Source organism: Ovis canadensis, chromosome 20, assembly GCF_042477335.2.
Source record: "Ovis canadensis isolate MfBH-ARS-UI-01 breed Bighorn chromosome 20, ARS-UI_OviCan_v2, whole genome shotgun sequence".
NCBI lineage: Eukaryota > Metazoa > Chordata > Mammalia > Artiodactyla > Bovidae > Ovis > Ovis canadensis.
This window is the reverse complement of record NC_091264.1, coordinates 54,637,427-54,662,483: the sequence shown is the minus strand read 5'-3', so window position 1 is coordinate 54,662,483 and position 25,057 is coordinate 54,637,427. Positions and strand designations below refer to the sequence as shown.

The window sequence follows — 25,057 nt, the reverse complement described above, 5'->3', positions numbered from 1 at the left end:
CGCGGCTGCTGAGCTGTTTGTGATCCTGAAAGTTTGGTTTTCTTCACTGTGTGAGTTTCGGTTTGCGTCACGGTCCTCTCCGAGGTCGCCCCGCGTGACACTGCTCTGGGGCCATCCGGGCCGCCTGCACCTCCCACCTGTCCTCCAGGGCTTCGGCGGACTGGACTCCTACGCCGCCTTCCTGCAGCCGCCTCCTACCCTCCCCTCGGGGTCTGTAACCCCAAAACTAACAGCTAGAGCGCCAGGCTCCGGCAGCAGGGGTAGGGGCGTGTTCCAAGGTGCCTTGGAAAAAATAAGACGTCCCCGAAGGATGCTAGCGCCTAGGATACTTTTAAAACGAACTTGGCGGGGCAGCGGGAGCTCCCCCTCACTCCTCTCTGGAGAGAGGGCATCCCAGGTGTGCCTTAAACGCCTTCGATCTTGCAGTTTCGGGTTACAAAGGTCCCATCGCCCCGCAGGTCCCGGGTCCGCGTGATGTGGTTTATTGTGGCAACAGTTCCCTGGCGTCGAGCGCCTCCTGCCGAGCCCTGAAGCGCCCGAGGCTGGGGACAGCGGAGGCGCGGGGCGCGCGGTCCGTGCGCTGGGCTCGGGGGTCGCTGGGCGCACTGGCAGCGCGGCCGCAGGAATCGCGCGCACCGCGCACGATGGGCTGCGGACCTTCCCAACCCGATGAAGAAAGGAGACGCGTGCCCGCGCCCAGGAAGGGCTGGGAAGAGGGATTCAAGGTAAAAGCACACACATACAAAACAGACAGACTGTACAGCCTCTTGCCTGGGAGGCCTGGCGAGTCCCACGCCTGGAGGCGGCTGGAGAGGGCCCTGCGGGCGATCACAGCCCGCCTGGTGCCTGAGCATTGGGCGGACCGGGAGGGAGCGGCTTGCTTCAGCAGGGATCTAACTGCCTTCTCAACCAGGACTCGTGTTGCTCTAGGCCTAGCTTTTGGGTTTCAAGAGCCCACGAAGGTGGTCACACTCCCGGGCCAGAGGCGGGGCTAACTGGGCTGGTGGTGATGCCCCAGGGAAGATGAGACTTCCTGGGAGCCGCCCTATATTATCGGCTTCCCTGATGGGAGTAAGACCCGGAGGAGACCTCCGCAGCCGTCTAGCTGAGCTCTCTTGCTTCTCACAAGAGGATCCCGAGGCCCAGAGAGGTGGACCACTTGCCAGAGGCTGTACAGCTTGTTTTGGGGGAACAGCCGGAGACAGTGCTGAATTGTCAGGAGTCTCATTTCAGGACTCCACCCACTCTCCCGCAATTCTTCTAGAGACACGATGGGGCAGTTTACGACCCCCCCTCCCCCCCAGGCTAGGGCATGAAGGAATGGGCTGGTGGAGGCAAAAATGAGGTCCATGATTCTTGACATCGTCACTACCATCGCGAGACTTCCACAAAGAGAACTAGGAACCCACCAAGGTCCCTTCTAGAGGGATTATCCCAAGATCATGCATGCTACCATATAATTTATCATCAAAAGAGTGAAAGGCAACCCTATTAATAAATTTGCCCAGACAATCCAATATAAGCCCATACTGTCTGCCGCAAATCAAGATATCATGTCGCCCTTCCTATATTCCCTGATGACTCAGTTGGTAAAGAGGCTGCCTGCATTGCAGGAGCCCGGGGTTCAGTCCCTGGGTCGGGAAGATCCTCTGGAGAAGGAAATGGCAATGCACTCCAGTATTCTTGCTTGGAGAATCCCATGGACAGATGGACTACAGTCCATGGGGCCGCAAAGAGTTTGACACGACTGAGTGGTAACACACACACATTCCTAAAGGGCTTGTTTGGAAATACAGTTGAAAGAGCAAACACTCTCTCAGCAGGTGGTGGGTAAGTCATTCTTCAGTATCAGTTACAACACCTACTGTGTGTAAATACATCAAAAACAAACCAGACTTACTAAAGGTTGGGACTCAAGCGTGGTCCGCGGGGGGACTCCTGTGCCCAGATGCACACCTATTTCAACACTGCTTTCTGCTTTTCATCCCAACTGCCACTGTCTGCTTTCAAGAAACCATCGCCTTTTACACTGGATCTTGTCTTTCTGCCTCTCTCATCACCACCCTAACCAGGCTATCTTCCACACTGCCTCCTGTCTTCCTAAGAAAAAGTTGCCTTTGTTGCATGAAAGTTTACATTTGGTCTCATCGGTCTCTCTGATGTCATCCTCTCCTCACCAGTCCTTTGCATTCATCTGCCAAAACAAGAAGCTGCAGTGCCCAGTTCTTCCAGGCTTCATCACACTCCGTGCCTTTCCCCCATGCCATTCCCACTTCCTGGAATATCTTCCCTGGGCCCCATTCCTGGTCCTCCTGATGAACTCCTATCTGTCCTTCCACACTGAGCCCAAGCTCCACTGCCCAAACACTGTGACACTCCCTTATCCTCATGGTAGATGTTTGTTTAAGCTCCTTTGCCCTCATAGATTTATGGGCTTCTTGGGAGCAATTTGATCATCTTTGTTATTCATCACCGTTGGGGAATAACATTAAGAATACTTTTTTCCTCTCTTTTTCCCCCAAATATATTCATGTGACTTTAAAGTACTAATCCATTCTGGTTTTCCCTTTTTTGGTACAAAAATCTTTTAAAATTTATTTTCATTGGCATGATTACATAGAAGACTTCAGTAGAAGAAAATTTTCACTATTTCTGTTTGTTTTATGGCCATTATCATTTGTCCCATCTCATGGTTATTACTGAAAAAAAATATATGTGTGTATATTTTATAGAGCAGGAGTGCTGAAAAGCAATCATCTCCAAGTGTCAAATACACTGGGTCGCTTTGGACCAAGCATTCCCAAGGCTGGGAAGGGTTCTGGGTTTCTTCCTGACCTATCCTGGGTAAGACAGTCATCGCCCCTTGCTTGGATTTTTGTACAACACTCCTAACTAGTCTCCCTGGGTGCTTCCTTCACAACCAGCTTCTACCTGCCCTGCAGCTCCAATCTTCCACGTGACCTCCAGAGGGATCATTCTAAAATAAAATCTGATTATGTCCGTTCTCTGCTGGAAAAAAGTCACTGACCCACTAGGTAGGCATATCCACCGATGGTCAAGTGTGTGACTACCTAGGTTTGATTTCTGGATTCACCACTTGTCAGCTGTGTGACTTGGGTCCAGTTATTTGACTTCTCTGTGCCCTGGCTTCCTTTTCTGTAAAAAGAAAGTAATGATAGTTGTTTTGTAGAGTTTCTGGGAGGAATAAATGAATTCAGTTCACATTAAGTGCTCATACCAGAGCTTGGCACAGGATAAGCACTTAATATTGGTTATTGCAATCACTGTTTTTACAATTATTAGTTATTGCAGTCACTATTAATATTAGTTACCATAGTCACTATTATTACAACTATTAGTTATTTCAGTCACTATTAATGTTAGTTATTACAATCACTATTATTATATTTATGTGAGATAAAACACAAAGTTCTTAGCACACCTTACCAGCCACCCTCAAGCTGCTGCTGGTCAGATGCCCCAGTTTCATCTCTCCCTGCTCCTCTGTTCTAATCAAACCTCACCACAGGTTCCCCAACCCCATTCTGTTCCTACCTCTGTGCCTTTGCCCCCCACCTCCTCTTTCCTTCAGCTCTACCTTCTACATCTTCCTGGACCACAGGCAGATATGCCCCCAGGTTTCAAGATGACTCAAGACCACTCTTGTCTATAACCCTGCCCCTCCCCCCATGCTGGCAGACTGAACTTCATACCTTCTCCCATCATATTTCAAAACATTTATTGTGCTTATTTATTTCCATGCTAGCCTCCCATCCTAAGCTGCTACTGAAGGAAAGAACTGTTTTTTTTGTCTTAGTCTCCAGTGCTCACTATGGTGTCCGGTGCAGAGTAGAGATTAATGAATGTTTTGGGGTGACTGCATGTAAAGCTGATGCTGACATGAGCTCCTCAGATTCTTTAGCCTCTTCTTGTCTCCGAGGAGCATAACTGAACTAATGACAGTCAGCAAGGAGGAAATTCGATATTAAAATGACCTGAAAATAGGCTCAGACCTGACTCTCTTTCCCTACTCCAAACATTTGACTTTGGAAATCCAATCTGGGAAAAATATAATTATTAACTAAATACTCTCTGGCTATCAGAACAGCACTTTTTTTTACCTTCATAAATGCATAGGGCTTGAGAGTTCCCTAGTTACGAAGTGTCTTTTAAATGAGATGAACACGTTTGTTTGCCTGAAATATTTATGTTTCTTAGCAGCTCGACTTTAAAATATTCTGAACCTAACTTCTTGAGATCTGCCTGCCGACTTTCTGTTCACTGTACCTTAAAGTGGCAAGAAGACATGGTAATAAAATAATACCTAATAAAGAAAGCATGGGGAACTGTTCTTAGAAGAAATGCTCTTCTTCCATGTGATCAACTCAAAGTTTCTTGCCTTATATAAAAGGGGAGAGACTAAATTGGAATAGATGATTTCTGAGTATCCTTGGCAGTTTTCCCTTAAACTTTGACAGGAAAATTCTTGTTTGTCACCAGTAACGGGAGTTAACTTTTTAAAGTTCATTTTTTTTTAAAAAAAAATTATATTTCTAGTTGTTTTTGATTCAGTTCAGTTGCTCAGTCTTGTCCGACTTTGCGACCCCATGACCCCATGGACTGCAGCGCACCAGGCTCCCCTGTCCATCACCAACTCCTGGACCTTGCTCAAACTCATGTCCATCAAGTCGGTGACGCCATCCAACAGTCTCATCCTCTGTCATCCCCTTCTCCTCCTGCCTTCAATCTTTCCCAGCATCAGAGTCTTTTCCGAAGAATCAGTTCTTCACATCAGATGGCCAGAGTATTGGAGCTTCAGCTTCAGCATCAGTCTTTCCAATGAATATTCAGGATAATGTTTTTGGAGGGTTGCTATTTCTTATTATGTTTATTTGAAATAAACTACAAAGAACCAAAATTTAATGAGAAAAATTCTTCCTATATGTTTACAGACAAATATATTTATCAGTTATCTGCCAATAGGAAGGTTTCAGCTCCAGGGAACTGTGACAGATGACTCTTTCCTTCCAAACTGTTCATCAGATTTGTTTCTACAAAGCGTTAGAACACAACATATAATTGCCATCAGACCAACCAACCAACAAAATACCTTTCTATAGTTAAAAGTAATACCTTTCTTGGGATGCTGATAATGCCCATGCATAGCTGTTACTTTGGAATTCACAGCTTTTCACATCTGTCTAAAATTGCTGGATTTTTATCCCAAGACAATGAAGCATAAAATAAAATCGATACAAAATATGAAAACATTGATTCTGTACTTCTGCTACAACTTCATCTCAAGGACAAATTAAAACCTTCTACCCACCTCCCGACCCCCATACCATTACAGTTAGACTTCTCATTGGTGTGAAAATATAAACTCTGCATGCATAGACAGACCAGGAAAACTGTCTACACCATATCCCCATTAGGCATAGATCTAATTAATTTGTAAATATCTCTCATCTTTGAACTACATCTTTTCTCAAGTCTAGATTATGAAATTGAATGTTAAAACTTCCAGAATGTGTTGCACATAGATAAGATATTTGAAAGACATCGTTAGTTTGCAAAAGAGAAAAACCTTAAATTTCTGCTCTAGAAACTGAAGGCTGTTGGTATATGTTCTTTTATGCTGGAAGATTGTGTTTCATTGGCTACAATTTGAGTTTTGGTCACTGACAGAGCTTGAAGGCAGACTGTATTTAAACGAGCATAAATGGGAAAGATTCTTGCTCAGGCCTGGATGAGCTGCTTTGATGAAACAATTGGGAGGTTGTGTGGAATTTAAATCTACTCTGACTTGTAATTGACAGATATCTTTGTGAAAATCCATGTGTTAGACTAAAAACATTCAAACTTGCTCTCAGTTCCAACGTGGGCATTTTGTTTGTTTTGTTGTTGTTGCTGTTAAATCAGTTCCCCGTTTGAGGATCTCCCCTGAAAATTTTTAAATGGCAAAATGAGTCCCCATGTGTAACTCAGTGCTTTGCTAGGTTCAAAAACCGATGGATCTGTGAAACAAAAGGAACTTGTAAAAAATATCTGTTTACTATCACTTCATAGATTGGGTTTTAATAGCTCATTTGGCAAGAGGAGCAAGAATGCTGAATATAATCTTTATCTTCAATGTGAACTGTGAGCCCCTTAAAGATAAACATCAGACAGGGTCTCCTTTTCCTGTTACATGAAATATAAATATAATATGAGATATATATACCTATAGCTGATGTTCAAGCTGGTTTTAAAAAAGGCAGAGAAACCAGAGATCAAATTGCCAACATCCGCTGGATCATGGAAAAAGCAAGAGAGTTCCAGAAAAACATCTATTTCTGATTTATTGACTATGCCAAAGCCTTTGACTGTGTGGATCACAATAAACTGTGGAAAATTCTTTAAGAGATGCGAATACCAGACCACCTAACCTGCCTCTTGAGAAATCTGTATAAGGTCAGGAAGCAACAGTTAGAACTGGCCATGGGACAACAGACTGGTTCCAAATAGGAAAAGGAGTACGTCAAGGCTGTATATTGTCACCCTGCTTATTTAACTTCTATGCAGAGTACATCATGAGAAATGCTGTAGAAACACAAGCTGGAATCAAGATTGCTGGGAGAAATATCAATAATCTCAGATATGCAGATAACACCACCCTTATGGCAGAAAGTGAAGAGGACCTAAAAAGCCTCTTGGTGAAAGTGAAAGAGGAGAGTGAAAAAGTTGGCTTAAAGCTCAACATTCAGAAAACGAAGATCATGGCATCCGGTCCCATCACTTCATGGGAAATAGATGGGGAAACAGTGGAAACAGTGTCAGACTTTATTTTGGGGGGCTCCAAAATCACTGCAGATGGTGACTGCAGCCATGAAATGAAAAGACGCTTACTCCTTGGAAGAAAAGTTATGACCAACCTGGATAGTATATTCAAAAGCAGAGACATTACTTTGCCGACTAAGGTCCGTCTAGTCAAGGCTATGGTTTTTTCCTGTGGTCATGTATGGATGTGAGAGTTGGACTGTGAAGAAGGCTGAGCGCCAAAGAATTGATGCATTTGAACTGTGGTGTTGGAGAAGACTCTTGAGAGTCCCTCGGACTGCAAGGAGATCCAACCAGTCCATTCTGAAGGAGATCAACCCTGGAATTTCTTTGGAAGGAATGATGCTAAAGCTGAAGCTCCAGTACTTTGGCCACCTCATGTGAAGAGTTGACTCATTGGAAAAGACTCTGATGCTGGGAGGGATTGGGGGCAGGAGGAGAAAGGGACAACCAAGGATGAGATGGCTGGATGGCATCACTGACTCGATGGACGTGAGTCTGAGTGAACTCCGGGAGATGGTGATGGACAGGGAGGCCTGGTGTGCTGCGATTCATGGCGTCGCAAAGAGTCGGCCACAACTGAGCGACTGAACTGAACTGAACTGATACCTATAGCTATGTATATATATTTCATACAACAAAGGAAAAGGAGGCCCTGTCTGATAAACATGACTGTTATTATATAATAACATAGCATGGAATATGTTATATGTAAAGACTCTTTTCCTGGGTCAGCTTACTATTCAGGGGCTGTATGCACTATAACTGAGTCTGAGAAGAGAGAGATGAAGAGACAAAGAGAAAAGCCTGTAGTTGCTCTCACCCTTTATCCTTGAGCTGAGTCGTATTTCAGGACCGTTGAGTTTTTGTTTGCTTACTTCTTTGTTTGTTCAGTTGGTTGGTTTATCATATTTTCTCGTGTAGTTCTGAACCACAGAACTAATTAGGTCTCAACATAATGAACTGATGTTGGTTTAGCTGGAATGATCGTGTTCTGTAAACAGGATGAAAAGCAATGCAAGTCTCCCTACTAATAGAACATACAAGAATGGCTAACAGAATTACGAGGACGTGAGGATGACAGGGGCCCTCAACCTATCAATGGTGGTTCCTCCTTAACCTCTGAAGGAGCTTTGGAATGCTTCCAGAAAGTGGTCAGATGGACTCAACTATTTTAAATTGTTTTTTTCTTTTTTTTTTTTTAATTGTGAAAGTACCAAGAGCCAACTCACTGGAAAAGATCCTGATGCTGGGAAAGACTGAGGGCATGAGAAGAAGGGGGAAACAGAGGATGAGATGGTTGGATGACATCATTGACTTGATGGACATGAATCATAGCAAGCTCCAGAAGATAGTGAAGGGCAGGGTAGCCTGGCGTGCTGCAGTCCATGGGTTCACAAAGAGTCCAGCGTGACTGAGGAACTGAACAACAGCAGCCAAGGGTTTTATGCTGATGTCCTGGCTTCTGACTCTTTTCCTAGAGGGAATGTTTTCTTCTTGGTCCCTAGAGTCATAATTTAGAGCCAGAAGGGGCCTCCCTCCTTTAAACTGAAGCTCTGAGAAGGTCTGTTCTCCCTCCCTTCTAATATGTTGGGGCCTACTCTTTCCCCCACTTCCGCGGCCAGGGTCCCAGTTCCTGTTTAATCCAGTCTCACCTGGACAGTTGCAGTCCTCATACCGGTCACCCCGTTTTGTCCCTTCCTTCCCTCTACTCCTGCCGTGGGTGCTAACCCAAGAGCGATTTTTCTAAAAATCACACCTGATCACTTTATTTCACTTCCTGTATAAAACGCCTACAAAGGATTCCTGTTGCCTTCAAAGCAAAATGGCATGTATCTGCTTGTCACAAAAGACTTTCCCACCTCAGCAGCTACCACTTTCTACATCAGTCTATTTCTGCTTACCTGGAATAATTCAAGTTTCTGAGCTCACTGTGTTGTTTCACATCCCACCATCCTTTGTACGTTTCCTGTGTCTAGAATGACATTTTCCCTTTCCGTACTGGGACTTCGGGTTTCTCTGGTGGCTCAGTGTAAAGAATCTGCCTGCAATGCAGGAGACCTGGGTTTGATCCCTGGGTTAGGAAAATCCCCTGGAGAAGGAAATGGCAACCCACTCCAGTGTTCTTGCCTGGGAAATCCCATGAGCGGAGGAGCCTGGTGGGCTATAGTCAATGGGGTCACAAAGGATTCGGATGTGACTTAGTGACTAAACAACTGGAAGCTCATTCATAAACTCAAGTCAACTCATGTCAACTCAAGCACCTTCTCACTGACATTTCCCTGGATCTTCCCAGCTTCTAGAGCTGCATTTCTTGGCTGCTGGCACTGCGGCATCTTCAACTGGGTCCTGCTTCTGACGTCACATCACCATCTCCCTCTCTGTAGTTGTATCTTCTACCTCCCTCTTCTAAGGACACGTGTGATTACATTCAGAGCTCCCAGGATACTCCTGCTATCATAAAGTCCTTAATTTATGGCAAAAAGAGAAGTCTCTTTTGCCTTAAAAGATCACATCGACAGGTTGCTGGGTACTATTCAGCCTCCCACAGATAACCAATTGACTATGTATTCATAAAGCAGACCCTGAAACAGTTTCATTTTCCAAGAAACCGTTTTCTGGGACTTCTCTTGGTGGTGCAGTGGCTAAAACTCCACGTTCAGAATCCAGAGGGCCTGGGTTCAATCCCTGGCCAGGGCACTAGATCCCACATGCCACAGCTAAGACTTCAGCTGCTGCAGCTAAAGATCCTGCATGCTGCAACGAAGATTTAAGATCCCACGTGCCACACCTAAAACCCGGTGCAACCAAATAAATAAATAAAAATACATTTAAAAAAAAACAAAAAATTGTATATCAACTGTACTTCCATAAAATTTTTAAAAAGAAACCATTTTCTAAGAAGTCTTGACTCTCACAAAGCCATTCCCTTTTCACAGGCTGATGTCGGTGTGGCTCATTCTGGGGAGAATTACAGACCCCAGATTGAAACTTCACTGCCCGAGGACGCTATGGGCAGCCCCGGAGACCTGGACAAGCAGGCCCAGTTGGGAAGCTTACCTGGAACTATTCCAGAAAGTTTCCCATCTCCTAGTGAAAGAAACAGAAGACTAAATTCAGGTAACAATCCCCGTATGTATTGATCTCTGTAAAATACTGTTTCTCTGGATACATTTTATAATGTGTGTTTGGGGACTCACATCACTGCTTTTTGTGTTCCAGGCAGTGCTTCAAGTGATAAGGTCCCATCACTAAGACATTAGGAGTTAGCCTTAGGCCTTCATTATGTGAGTAATACTAACCATTACTTACTCACATCATGAATTAATAAGATACTAAAAATTTTGTTGATGACATAATTAAAACTTTCTTTTTTACTTAAAACTAAAAGCCTTAGGACGTGCCTGGTGGTCCAGTGGCTAAGACTTCGAACTCCCAATGCCGGGGGCCTGGGTTCGATCCCTCGTCAGGGAGCTAGATCCCACGTGCTGCAATTAAACTGCATGCTGCCTCTAAGGTAGAAGCTCCCTCGTGCCACATCTAAGATCTGGTACAGCCTAATTAATTAGTTAACTAAAAAAACTAAGAGTTCTTATTGGTGGTTGGATAAGGCCTTGGGAATAGCAGTTGTCCAGGCTTTAGTTAAATTCCTCAAAACTCCCACCATCTTTACAAGGCAAAGTTCTACATTTAAAAAATCTGTAAAACCTACATCAAACTATTTCTCCTGTCTCTCCCCATTCAAAGCTATCAGCAGATATATAGTAAAAGTATCTTCCAAAAACATCAAAGATATAATTTTGACCTAGCGTGTTCTTTAGAAACTGTTAGTGGGCCTTTTTTTTTTTTTTTTAATGGTGTGTTTTCACTTTACTTGAGCTACCTTCTGGTGTTAAGAGCTGTTATTTGTATTTCTTCAGCCTTTAAAACAAATTGAACTTATCAGACTCCAAGGAAGAGTACTCTCTTTTATTCGAAGGGGAAAGCTTTCATTTCATTCTTCATTCCCATAGTTTCTTCCCTAGGAACCAGTTAGAGTTGGAAAATAAATTGGATAGTAAGTGACATTCTTTTACTTGGACTTTTGTGGCAACTTGGGTTATGACAAACTTCCTTTTTTTTTTTAATGCCCATTTTATTTATCTTTTAAACTGAAGCATAATTGATTTACAATAATGGTATTAGTCTTAGGAGTACAGGGTAGGGATTCACTATTTTTACAGATTATATATGCCATTAAAACTTATTACAAGATATAATGGCTATAATTCCCTGGGCTAGAAAATACATCTTTGTTGCTTATCTACTTAATGCATAGTAGACTGTCTCTTCATCACCTACCTCTATCTTGCCCCTACTCCTTTCCTTCTCGCCTTTGGTAACCACTAGTGTTGTCTTCTCGGAGAAGGCAATGGCACCCCACTCCAGTGCTCTTGCCTGGAAAATCCCATGGATGGAGGAGCCTGGTGGGCTGCAGTCCATGGAGTCGCGAAGTCGGACACGACTGAGCGACTTCCCTTTCACTTTTCACTTTCCTGCACTGGAGAAGGAAACGGCCACCCACTCCAGTGTTCTTGCCTGGAGAATGCCAGGGACGGGGGAGCCTGGTGGGCTGCCGTCTCTGGGGTCGCACAGAGTCGGACGCGACTGAAGCGACTCAGCAGCAGCAGCAGCGGCAGCAGCAGAGTGTCCTCTGTATCTGCGAATCTGTTTCTGTTCTGCATAGACATTTGTTTGTGTTATTTTTAGACTCCACATATAAGTGATACTGTATAGTCTGTGTCTTTCTGTGTCTGATATTTCATTGTGTAATATTCGCTAAGTCCATCACAAGTTTCCCATTGCTCCTCGTCTTGTGCTTCTGATAGGGTGTAGCATGACCTCTAAGGATGAGGGAGGGGTAGGGGACGCAGGGCAGAGATGCCCCCCTCACCCTCAGTGCTGGGCCAGCACATGTATTTTTTCTCTCTGATAATTCTGTTGATGAGAATCCCTCCTAGACTGCAATACGAATGCTCGCTATCCACGTGTTAACAGACTACAGATAATCAGGAGGACGGGGACCTGGGTGCCTCTGGACAGCAGTCCTGCCATCTGTATACACTGTTGAGAGCAGTGTGGGGAGGGAGGCCCCAGGGAAGCAGGAGAGAGACCAGCGGGGGAGGGGCTGAGCCACAAGAGCAGGTGTTTTCAAAATGCAGTACCAATTTATTTTCAGGGAAGAGCTCCCCACAGGATGAGTAACAACCAGTGCCCTGAGCTTTCTATTTGTTCTCATCCCAGTTTCCTCTGGGGCTTTCCAGGTGGCGCAGTGATAAAGAATCCACCTGCCAAGGCAGGAGACACAGAAGACGTGAGTTTGATCCCTAGGGTGGGAAGATTCTCCTGGAGAAGGAAGTGGCCACCCACTCCTGTATCCTTGCCTGGGAAATCCCATGGACAGAGGAGCCCGGCGGGCTACAGTCCATGGGGTCGCAGAGTCAGACACGACTGGAGCAACTTAGTGTGTACGCAGTTTCCTCTCTGTCTCCTCTCTGCATCCCTTCTCTTCACAGCTACAGAGTATGTTTGTTTAAAATTTCAAGAAGGTCAATATTCTTAAGTGAGAGACATCTGGTGTGTGTGTGGGCGGGGGGGGGGTTTCCTATCTTCCCATTACAAATTCATGAAAACTGTCTTCGTTATACAGTGATGTTAGAAATTTTCATGAAAAGATTTCATCCACTGGATGGAAAGAGCGTCTTAAAATACAAGAGAGCTCACTTCTTTCTTTCATTTTTTTGAAGTGTCAGTGGCTAGAGACTATTTATTTAATTTATTTTGGCTGTGCTGTGCAGCATACAGTATCCTGACCAGGAATTGAACCCGTGCCCCCTGCACTGGGAGCATGGAGTCTTAACACCTGGACCACCTGAGAGATCATTTCCAGGGACCCCTCATTGCACCTCTATTTTATGAGGCTGTGAAAACGGGATGCTTCCTTGCTTACTTATATAATTGGGTGATGTGTAATGGGGCGGTCCCTCTCATTAGTGCTCCCCTATAAACTGTTTCTGTGCCATTTTTAGAATAACTGATAAAAACTTAGCTACCACTTGACTCCAATGCTGATTTGGTTCAAAGACTCTTTTCAAAAAGGCATGCTTTTACTTATGTAGATTTAGCAGATGGCGTAATTGTAAACTCAGGGTTGCAGAACTAGAAGTCTCTTGGCAACATCACGCTGTTTATCCTTTGTATACAAAGCATAGAAACCAAACTGCAACTCATGAGAGTCACTGAAAGACTATCTCGTTTGTGCCTGTGGTTTAGCTTCATAATTATTGCACAGAACCTGTGTAATCATACCCAAGTGTATATGTGTTGATACAACAAAAATGTAGTATATAGCAGCACATGAAAGACTTTTTTGTTATGTTAATATTCCAACCTGCTAAGTAAACATTATATTATGTTGATGTGTATCCTCTGTAAAAACATTAAGGATTTGAACTTCAAAGGATTATAAAGATTTGTAATAGAAACATATTTAGGTACAAGTGTTGAGACTAAGAATTAATTATTTAGCATGATTTATAAGGCATGTAATTAGCATTTGATTGATAAAATCATTGTGCTTAAATTTCACTGTCTCTTTTTCTTTTCCTTTGGAAGACCTAGTGATCAATGGATTAATCCATAAACCCCAACCCTTAGAGAATCGAGAGCGACAAAAGTCATCAGACATTCTGGAGGAGTTAATTGTTCAAGGAATAATACAGAGCCACAGCAAAGTATTTAGAAATGGAGAATCATACGATGTCATGGCAAGTAATTTTGTGATTAACACTAACTTATAGGAAAAATGAGCTTTCCAGGTGGCTTAGTGCTGAAGAATCTGCCTGCCACTGCAGGAGACTCATGAGACTCAGGTTTGATCCCTGGGTCAGGAAGATCCCCTGGAAAATAATAATCCACTCTAGACATGACTGAGTGACTCAGCATGCCCTACAGAGTTAAAAATAGCAACAGGATATGACTGATCGCAAGTTATTTTTTCCAGCAATATGCATCTTAGTGTCACAATACAGATTATACTATAGCATTTATCTAAGCCAGGTTTTTCCTCCCATTAACTCCCTCACCCCTCCACACACCATCCTACTCTATGGATTCAGGAATTGCCTGATCATTAATGATTAATGAATCCAGTAAGACATATCTTGGGTTTTACCGAACTTGAAAACTAAGACCCACTGAATAAAATGCCTTCCTTCTTTCAGCAATTTTTATTAAACATTGCCTCTGTATTAGGTATGTGAATATAGAACTGAACGCTGGCTTATCCAATAAGAAAATAGGCCTAAATACCAAAGCTAGAGCAGATATGCTTATCATTTATATACACACCTAGAAGTCAATCATGAGGAAATAAAATGAAATGATAAAAATTGTTATACCCTATTTTTCTTTGTCAGTTCATCTTAACTAATCAATCATTGTTTTCCTGTAGTGTGAGCAGTTCGTTTTATCCTGATTTTAACTGGTTGTGGTCAAAGTCTTGAGTTCTTCACTTGAATAAGTTCTTTGTAAACCTGTGGTGAGGATAGCAGGCTTGGTGTTGTTTTGCTTAGTTCTCTTGTTTGTTTGGATTTCTTTTAAAGCCACTGCTCCCAGCAGTACCTGTAATCCTAAAGCGTGAAGTGAAGTGAAGTGAAGTCGCTCAGTCATGTCCGACTCTTTGCGACCCCATGGACTGTAGCCCACCAGGCTCCTCCCTCCATGGGATTCTCCAGGCAAGAGTATGGGAGTGGGTTGCCATTTCCTTCTCCAAGGGATCTTCCCGACCCAGGGATTGAACCTAAGTCTCCCTCATTCCAGGCAGACGCTTTAACCTCTGAGCCACCAGGGAAGCCCTAATCCTAAAGCATAGAGACAGGAAAAAAGAAGATGAGAAGAAGAAATAACACAGAAAAGAGGCCTAAGGGAAAATGAGCAGGAAAGAAAAGAATGAACCTGAAATGATGGAAATTAAGGCCTGAAATTATATCAAAGCCGCCTCAGTGGTGGCCAGTCTCCTGTGTTGTAGGGAAAACAATCAATAGGGAATAAAAAGATTCATTATTGAAATCAAGTTTGCCACCAAGACTAAGTCACTTAGTGTTTCAGTAAAGGTAATTTCCTTCTCTGTGTGTGGGACTTGCTGAGAACGCATGAATAAAAGCCAACATGGCATTTTCTTTTGAAGAAGGAAAAAATAGGTGCTACAGAAAGTATTCAGTGAAAGGAAGGAGATTGTTAAGCCTTATGAGTGATATTTTCAAGCTGCCAATAATAAGAGGAAGTGAGGGAAGGTAAAAATGGACCATATGATGGAAAAAATGATGCAACATAATGACAATTTATATTTGTATAACAACACCAGCTATCAGGATACAGGGCATTTTGGAGTACCTTATCTTACTTTCCTTTGGAGAAGGAAATGGCAACCCACTCCAGTGTTCTTGCCTGGAGAATCCCAGGGACGGGGGAGCCTGGTGGCAGACCGTCTATGGGGTTGCACAGAGTCGGACACGACTGAAGCGACTTAGCAGCAGCAGCAGGAGCATCTTACTTCAAAGTACTAAAAAATGATGTGTCTTTAATATGAAAAAGGCTAGAAGAGATTTTTTTCTTGCTGTAAATGAATCTCTGGGGAATCAGAAAATAAAAGGTGGATCAAAAAAAAAAAAAAAAAAGACAGGAGAGCCATCTGGAGGAAGATAGATTGTGTGGACTTTCAGTAACTAAGCAATGACTTCTGAAGAGAGATGCTATTGTCCCTGGATGTTCACACCAGTGGGAGTAGCATTAAAATATTTTTCAGTGATTCCAATGCCAGAGATGAATGAATTCAGACTCAGACCTCACTAGGGCACCAGCAAGGTTAATTAATATAAGCTACATCGTGAAAGAAACATATCTATTAAAAAATGAAAACTACAGGCTTGACTTTCAATAACATCATTAAGAGAGCCAAAGATGAAGGCTGTGTTTGTATTCGTATTATGCAGAAAGGGAATGCTGGTGGAGCATAGTTGGAGTGTTCTCAGAAGGATTTAAATGTGACAGGACTGCAGAGGTAGGCAAGAATAACACAGTCTGGTTGGTTGTTTTTTTTTTTTTTTTGGTTTGGAATTGGGCCAAGATGTCCAACAAAAGCCAGACTTGCAACAGGCCAGAACAGTAATTCATCTTAATACCTAGCACAGTCCTTAACCTGAACATCGCAACACCCAGGAAGCTTTCAGAACTCCTGGGACCAGTGGCAGAGGCTGGGCCCCAGAATGTGGTGCTTTGAAAGCTCCCAGGGTCCTCCTGAGCAGCCCAGGCTGAGAAGTACTGCCCTGAAGTGTCAGTAAAAGTGTACACCAAGCCCTCACATTCATGATCAAGTTGGGAAGGGTTAAAGCTTTCGAAACTAAAATTCCCCCATTCACCCTGAAAGATAGTCCTAAAATATTCCAGAAAATAGAGCATCTGTTCACTAGAGGACTAAGACGGTACCTCGGAATCGTATGGAAATAAAGAGATATAATTGTTCAGGGTCACGGGTGAAGTCTCTTTCAACTCATGTATAGCTGAGAACGTGTATGTCAGACACCAGAGATCTTGAATATCTGGGGGAAAATTATAAGGCCAATGCAAAAAGATGAGAATGAATATCGCAGGACTGAAAAGGGAACCGTATTAAGAATGAAAATATCATGAGATAGTTAATACTTTTAACTAAGAAACAAAGAGCCAAAGGAAACAAAAAGGGAATAGTCCAAAAAAAAAAGCAATGTTAGTGTCAGTAGGTAGTACAATAGGTTGGATTCAGACATATAAACACCATTCTTCACTGGGGGCTTTAAAAAAAAAACTTTAAATGAAATATTATGAGAAAAAAAACAGAACAGTAAATGTGAGAATACTTTAAAAATAAGACTTCTTAAGTAGACCAATAGTTACTTAAATATAATGGAATGTTTGACGTAGATCTGCCCTGTCTTAGCCAGGTTGTTATCTTTAATTCTGTCATCCTTCAGAGTGAAATAGAATAAAGGATGCTGAAAAGGGGACTCCCCTATGACCTAGTCTCTTCCTAGAAGTCCACAGCTGTGTCTTTGTCCAGGGGATATGGCATGTGGGATCTTAGTTCCCCGACCAGGGATGGAACCCCTGCCCCTGTATTGGAAGTGCAGAGTCTTAACCACTGGACCACCAGGGAAGTACCCCCTGTTGTCTTTTTTCTCAATTTTTTCCATCATCTGCTTTTTAGCCAGTACTATGTTCTCCTGGATAACCTGCCTGAAAGCATATTCATACTAATAGGTGTTACGTTCACTCAGAATTATAATTATATGTAAGAAATACAATGTTAAGAAGCTAAATTATCAGACCAAGTGAATCGTCCAGTACATTTTAAAACATTCTCATGAGACTCCAGTGACTGTATTATGAATGTAAATTGGTTTTATGTACACATGTAAATATGTGTATGGCTTGGTACAGATCTCTTTAAAGAGATGGGATTGGCTCTCATTTATCCACATAGGTATTATCCACTTTGTTGTTGTTTAGTCACTAAGTCAACCAGTCAATCCTAAAAGAAATCAGTACTGAATATTCATTAGAAGGACTGATGCTGAAGATGAAACTCCAATACTTTGGCCACCTGATGCAAAGAACTGACTCACTGAAAAAGACCGTGATGCTGGGAAAGATTGAAGGCAGGAGGAGAAGGAGACAACAGAGGATGAGATGGTTGGATGGCATCACCAACTCGATGGACATGAGTTTGAGCACACTCCAGGAGTTGGTGATGGACAGGGAAGCCTGGCGTGCTGCAGTTCATGGGGCTGCAAAGAGTTGGATATGACTAAGCAACCGAACTGACTGAACTGAGTCTCTAAGTGATATCCGATTCTTTGCTATCCCAGAGGAACCCCACCAGGCTCCTGTGTCCATGGAATTTCCCAGGCAAGTATTCTGGAGTGGGCTGCCATTTCCTTCTCCAGGGGATCTTCCTGACCCAGGGGATCGAACCCAAGTCTCCTCAACTGTCAGGCAGATTCTCTACCACTGAGCTACCAGGGAAACCCATTATCCACTTAAGATTCTTTTATCCTAAACTCATTTCTCCCGTCCTGGGTTTCCATGCACAAGACTCTCAATCCTCTGTTGAGTCCTCCTATCTCTGGTCCAAGATGATTTCCATTTCAAGCCAACTCCTGTCCTTGATAACTTTCAATACTGTTAGGGAATTTGTTGACAATGTATCAGAGTTTCTAACATTGTTGAACCTCATGGGGAGTTTTTTTAAGGGGGAGGAAGTTGACCAGATAAAGACAAAGTAATGGCAGTTCACGCTCAGAATGACTGTCTTGGAGGTTTTAACAATGAACAGGAATGACAGATCTCTTCTGAGAATCTGCCTTACTCTATGCACAAGACTCTCACTAAGGGAGTATAGCCAAAGGAAGTTTATTTGTTGGTCAATAGTTAACTAGAAAAGTGCTGAGGGTGCCAGAAGTAACATATACAAGGTAGGTTGGCTAGAAACAAGACCCCTCAACTTATTACAGCGTCTTTGGGCGTGCCATCCCCTGCTGCTGCTCGTAAAGAAAATAGTTGAACTAATAACTTCTATAGGTTTTGAAGCTGATTTTTTGTATGGTTTCTATGGGTAGCTCTCTAGGTATAATGTGATCATATAATGCTATCATTTTTGATAAATGGTACAAAATGATAGTTGATAACTCCTGACTTCATAAAATCCAGTCATAAAGAATACAGATAGATTTTCTCAGGCCTTGGAAGGCTTTTCTTTAAAATGTCAAACTCAAGAAAGGACAGGGCTTGCCCAGGTAGGATTAACCTCCACAAGGGGTAGGAAGCACTTGGTTTCTTAAGAGTCATTTCTGGATAAAGCCACAGGAAGAGTCCACCCAAACTGGAAAGCCCAAGTTCTCTGGAAACTGTTGACCTCATCACTTAAATCAAGGTTCAGATCCTGTGTAAGCCTGAAGGAACCTTTCTTTATTGGATTTTAGATGACTGTATCATATTCTCCTTAGCCCTCTCTGAGTGAATGTCCCTAAAAAGACTATCTTCTCCTAATTTTATAGTCTTTCTAGTTGAGCCCCCATAGCAAGCATATCTGTCTTTTCAGCAGATAGCTTTGGCCGTCAGGGAGCCTAAAAGCCAATGGTGATTAAAAAAAAAAAAAGAGTGGGGGAGGGGAACTTGCTTTGACAAACATCTCCCAGTTTTCCTGCAGTGCACAATTTCTCACCACATAAAACTGTCTGAAGGCTGCAACTGAGCCAAAACTTTAATAAATGTTTTCCCTTTAAAAGGCTTTCCAAGAATCATAGATATTAAAGCTGGAAGGAACCTTAACTGCCCTCAGCAGATTGCAGAGCAGCGTCTGTAGTATAATTTTGAGAAAAGTGAGTCCAGAGAGACGAAATGCTTTGTGTCAGGTCACCTAGTGGGTAGCAGTGGTAGACCCATGACATAGAGTCCAGGACCCCTGCCTGCTGGCCCCCAAGCTTCTGAATCTCATTTGTCCCCTTCTTGACAAGTACTGTGTTTGGTGTGATTCTGTGTGCTGTCATTGAACAAAGTCTATGGTTTCACTGAATGAAAAGTAATCACCGTTTATCGAGTGGCTATTGCATACTTTCCTTTTATAAAAACAAAGACTGTGAAACTTGTATTATGAAACCTATTTTACAAATGAGGAAGGGAAAGCCTACAGAGTTATGAGTTTGTGCAAAGCCACACCGTGACTGAGCCAGGATTCAGACCTGAGGCTGTGCGAGTCTGGGTCTGGGGCTCTTCCTGCTGTGCTGAACTGTCTCTCTTTGTGTGATTTATCTTCTTAGTAACTACCATCTTGCAATCTGAAGACACAGTCTTTCAGATATGAAAATGAATATCAATAGCTCCTTTGTCTTTAAAAGTCTTTAGAGAAAGTAATTAGAACTATATACAGGGGTACTACCTAGGCTGGAGATACTGCGGATTCAGTTCCAGGCTACTGCAATAAAGCAAGTTAGTGTGTTAGTTGCTTAGCTGTGCCCAACTCGTTGTGGTTCTACAGATTGCAGTCTGCCAGACTCCTCTGTTCATGGAATTCTCCAGGCAAGAATACCGGAGTGGGTTGTATCTAGTATAATTTCATTGAGTGGTTGAATATGACAGATGTACTGTGAATATATTAATATTTGTATATAGATATATGGGCATGGGGCTTCCCTGGTGGCTCAGATGGTAAAGAATCTGCCTGCAATGCAGGAGACCCAGATTCAACACCTGGATTGAGAAGATCCCCTGGAGAAGGGAATGGCAATATGAGCACAGAGAATATCTGGAAAGACCCACACCAAACTCTTTAAAATAGTTTATGCTAATGAATGCATTCAAGGTCCAGCTGGTTAACAGAGGATTCAGTTCAGTTCAGTTCAGTTCAGTTGCTCAGTCATGTCCAACTCTTTGCAACCCCATGGACTGTAGCATGTCAGGCCTCCCTGTCCATCACCAACTCCCAGAGTTTACTCAAACTCATATCCATCGAGTTGAGGATGCCATCCAACCATCTCATCCTCTGTCATCCCCTTCTCCTCCTGCCTTCAATCTTTGCCAGCATCAGGGTCTTTTCCAATGAGTCAGTTATTTGCATCAGGTGGCCAGAGTACTGGAGTTTCAGCTTCAACATCAGTCCTTCTAATGAACACCCAGGACTGATCTCCTTTAGGATGGACTGGTTGGATCCCCTAAACAGAGGGCTGGGGGACTATTTATGTATCATTTTAATTTTTCATAACCAAGGTATATTATTTTAAAAAATTAAACTTTCTTTGCAAACCCTTTACAGCAGTTTAACCTTTTTTAATAACTAATAATTATAGTCAAAGTCATTATCACTGCTTTAAACTATATAAAGGATAGCCAGTCATAGGAGAAGTGCATGAGTGCTAAGTCACTACAGTCATGTCCAACTCTTTGTGACCCATGGACTGTAGCCCACCAGGCTTCTCTCCATTGGATTCTCCGGGCAAGAATACTGGAGTAGGTTGCCACTCCCTCCTCCAGGGGATCTTCCTGACCCAGGGGTAGAACCCATGTCTCTTATATCTCCTGCATTGGCAGGCAGTTCTTTACCACTGGCGCCACCTGGGAAGCCCTCATAGTAAATAGTATGGATTTTTTTTTTTTCTGTAGTCATGAAACCATGTGGAAAGAACCAACATCAAAGCCCAGTACAGAGCAGAGTTGCTGTATCAGTGATTGTTAAGCCTCTCCTCCATAAAACCAAAAGTTCTAACACTAATCTCAATCCCAAATGAAAGTCTTTGGTTGCTTGTGGAATATTAAAAAATCATAGGGTTTAACTTTTTACCTTGAATTACAAATGCGTCCAGCATTCATTTGCCACCGTTTCCCATCTTGTTTGTGTTCTTCGGATTTTTTTTCCTTCTTATCAGCTCTCTTCCATCTCTGCACTTTTTCATGTTTGTTTTTTGTTTTTGGTTTTGGTTTTTTTTAATAATCGTTTGTTTTTTTCCTAGACATCCAATAGATATTTTTTCTTTAGGAATTAGTTCTGTTGTTACCAGGAATTAAGTTTTTAGGAGTGAGTTCAGTTTTTACCAGTTTTCACATCATTGTTTTTAAAATCTATCCAAAAATCTGTTTAGATTTTTGGACTAACACCTTAAACAATGTTTATTCACTCTCTCTTGTCTTTCTCTTTGCCAGTGAATACATTTGTCTGTCCATTTTAAAAAGTGTCTTCCTCCAGGTGAGCACGACCGAGAAGCCACTGAGAAAGGCACCAGCCAGGCTGAAAAAACTTAAGATCAAGAAGGAAGGAAAAGATTTCACGATGAAGGACATAGAAGAGAAGATGCAGGCGGTGGAGGCGCGCAGGAAGGTAGCCCAGCTCTCACGTGAAGGGCGCTGCTCTGAACGAGCCATTCTCTCTAATCGGCAGCTTTCAGACAAATTGCATGGGTTGTATTAATTCTTTTAGTGATGTCTATGCTTCCCACGCTGTATACTTAATTTTTTTAAGTTCTCTTTGTGTGGTGAAGAAATGAAGCACCATCTTGAATTTGGTCAAATTACAGCTTCATCCATAAAGCCAACTTTATCTGCTTCTGAGAATTAAGTATGATATTTTCTTCCTATTAAGAAAAGAGACAGAAACATCAGTTGGGGCCCCGGCGGCAGGAGGTCTCGGTTGGAGGATGGGAGCTGAGCGGAGGCTGTGCAGACCTCAGACAAGGCCTGCAGCATTCGCACACACGTGGCCCCCATCACCCTCTGTCCACCATCATTTTGGGAACCAGCCTTCATGGCTTTGGTCTGATAGTCTTTACTTGCATGTCTCTTGTTGGCCTCCCAAAGAGCAAGAACTAGACCATAGCTTCTTGAGAGTGTCTGGAGGGTATGGGGGCGGGGGGGTGGGGGGGTCTGTCTCCTTCAATAGTAATTCCTAACCTCTGTTGAATGACTACATAATGAAATAGAGATGTCAGGAATGTTCGTTACAGGCAGTATTAATGAGAACTTGGAGAGAGTTACTTGAACTCTTTTTTCACCCTTTAACCCTGCTTTTCAGACTAAAGAAGAAGAAATAAGAAAAAGGCTACAGAGTGACAGACTTCCGGCCCCAGCCCATCATTCAGATTCAGCTGAACCAGTTGGGGAGGAGGTTCCGTTTGCAAAAGGACTCAAAACCGTGAGTTGTGCCGAATTTGAACCATCTGACCTGCAGGAAGGAAAACTGCTGAAAAGGAAGAGTAAAAGTGAAACTACCTCTGATGATAGAAACAACAGTTACGAAAATATCGGGGTTGTGGAGTCAGACATGTCCTACAATCAAGTGGACGACGTATTCTGATAAAACTTAAGCCATTTTATGTGAATTTCAGGAAAAGGCATCCATTTCCCCAAGTGTGACATTCTTAGTCTGTCTCTGGTTTTCTCTGACTGCCTGACCCCTCACCCCCTGGGATGTGCCTTGGGCTTTAGGAATGATTGTGAGAGCTGCCAGGGCTGGAGCTCAGTTGAATCGACTAAATGGCTAGTCTGGCTTTCAAAAAAATTAAATAAAAGGAAAGTTTGACCAACTTGGGTTTTATAAAGTTGTTGTTCTCCTTAAGTGTGGCTTCAAACATTGTGAAAATGCCTTTCACACCTTTCAGCTTCCGTTAATGTGTTTGTGACAAATAAAATCCTTCTTTGTGGTTCCTGCCCCTTGGCTGTGTCCACCCTCTGAGGGTCCTTTAAGACAAATTGTATGGATTTGTGTTAAGTATTTTCATGATCTGTATACCTCATATGCTGTATGTTTAGGTGTGGGTTGTTTTTTTCTCTTTTAATTCTCTTTGTGTTGTGATGAAAGCAAAATCCTAATGGTGGCTAAATTACATTTTATTCACAAAATTTAAGAAAGCAACACCCAATTCTCAGAATTAAATGAAGTATGGAATTTTCTTCATGTGAGAAAAGAAAAACTTTGGAGCTGGTGGGGGAGGAGGTCCAGCGCCTGACTTCCCTGAGGAGTTTCCTGGCCCTCATCTTCCTGGAATTACACCGTGGTTCTTCTGTTCCCTCACCACCCTCGTCCAATCAATTATCAGGTCCTATGAGTCTACAGGATTTCTTTGGAAGAAAGAAAGGTGAGCTAAAGCTGAAACTCCAGTACTTTGGCCACCTCATGAGAAGAGTTGACTCATTGGAAAAGACTCTGATGCTGAGAGGGATTGGGGGCAGGAGAAGAAGGGGACGACAGAGGATGAGATGGCTGGATGGCATCACGGACTTGATGGATGCGAGTCTGAGTGAACTCCGGGAGTTGGTGATGGACAAGGAGGCCTGGTGTGCTGCGATTCATGGGGTCGCAAAGAGTTGGACATGACTGAGTGACTGAACTGAACTGAACTGAACTGATGAGTCTACATGCTATGAAGATCTCTTGTATCCACGTTTATACCCTCTCCCGTCATTACCTAGTTCAGACCATCCGACTATCATTCAGCTAGATTACTACGATCATCTTTCTTTTTTTCAATGGTCTTGAGAAATGGAATATTTCCTGCCATATTAGTAAACAAGGATGTCACAGTCATCAGACTGTAGCCCTGCAGTGTGAGTCGATGAGCCCTGAAGGATTCAGGAAGGAAAGAATTCCTGACTGGTTCCAAATAGGAAAAGGAGTACGTCAAGGCTGTGTATTGTCACCCTGCTTATTTAACTTATATGCAGAGCACATCATGAGAAACGCTAGGCTGGAAAAAACACAAGCTGGAATCAAGATTGCCGGGAGAAATAGCAATAACCTCAGATATGCAGATGACACCACCCTATGGCAGAAAGTGAAGAACTAAAAAGCCTCTTGATGAAAGTGAAAGAGGAGAGTGAAAAAGTTGGCTTAAAGCTCAACATTCAGAAAACAAAGATCATGGTATCTGGTCCCATCACTTCATGGCAAATAGATGGGGAAACAGTGGAAACAGTGTCAGACTTCATTTTGGGGGGCTCCAAAATCACTGCAGATGGTGACTGCAGCCATGAAATTAAAAGACACTTACTCCTTGGAAGAAAAGTTATGACCAACCTAGATAGCATATTCGAAAGCAGAGACATTACTTTGCCGACTAAGGTCCGTCTAGTCAAGGCTATGGTTTTTCCAGTAGTCATGTATCGATGTGAGAGTTGGACTGTGAAGAAGGCTGAGTGCCGAAGAATTGATGCTTTTGAGCTGTGGTGTTGGAGAAGACTCTTGAGAGTCCCTTGGACTGCAAGGAGATCCAACCAGTCCATTCTGAAGGAGATCAACCCTGGGATTTCTTTGGAAGGAATGATGCTAAAGCTGAAACTCCAGTACTTTGGCCACCTCATGTGAAGAGTTAACTCATTGGAAAAGACTCTGATGCTGGGAGGGATTGAGGGCAGGAGGAGAAGGGGACGACTGAGGATGAGATGGCTGGATGGCATCACGGACTCAATGGACGTTAGTCTGAGTGAACTCCAGGAGCTGGTGATGGACAGGGAGGTCTGGCGTGCTGCGATTCATGGGGTCGCAGAGTCAGACACGACTGAGTGACTGAACTGAACTGAGCAGCCATCAGGTTGCAGCCACTCCCTACTATGAGCCCCGAGGAAACTCAGGATCTGAAAATACAGGAAACGGACCCAGATAGCTGAGATGCATATCAAA

General features: G+C 43.1%; 1 protein-coding gene across 1 annotated transcript; it reads left to right on the top strand.

Annotated features, from left to right (window-relative positions):
• Window positions 1-489: 489 nt before the first annotated feature.
• Window positions 490-22,964, top strand: STMND1 (stathmin domain containing 1). Its single transcript, XM_069563336.1, has 5 exons — window positions 490-725; window positions 9,759-9,939; window positions 13,474-13,625; window positions 21,632-21,763; window positions 22,454-22,964. Exons 1-5 carry the CDS (start codon window positions 645-647, stop codon window positions 22,733-22,735), a joined length of 828 nt encoding a protein of 275 aa, XP_069419437.1. The 5' UTR covers window positions 490-644; the 3' UTR covers window positions 22,736-22,964.
• The last annotated feature ends 2,093 nt before the right edge of the window (window positions 22,965-25,057 follow it).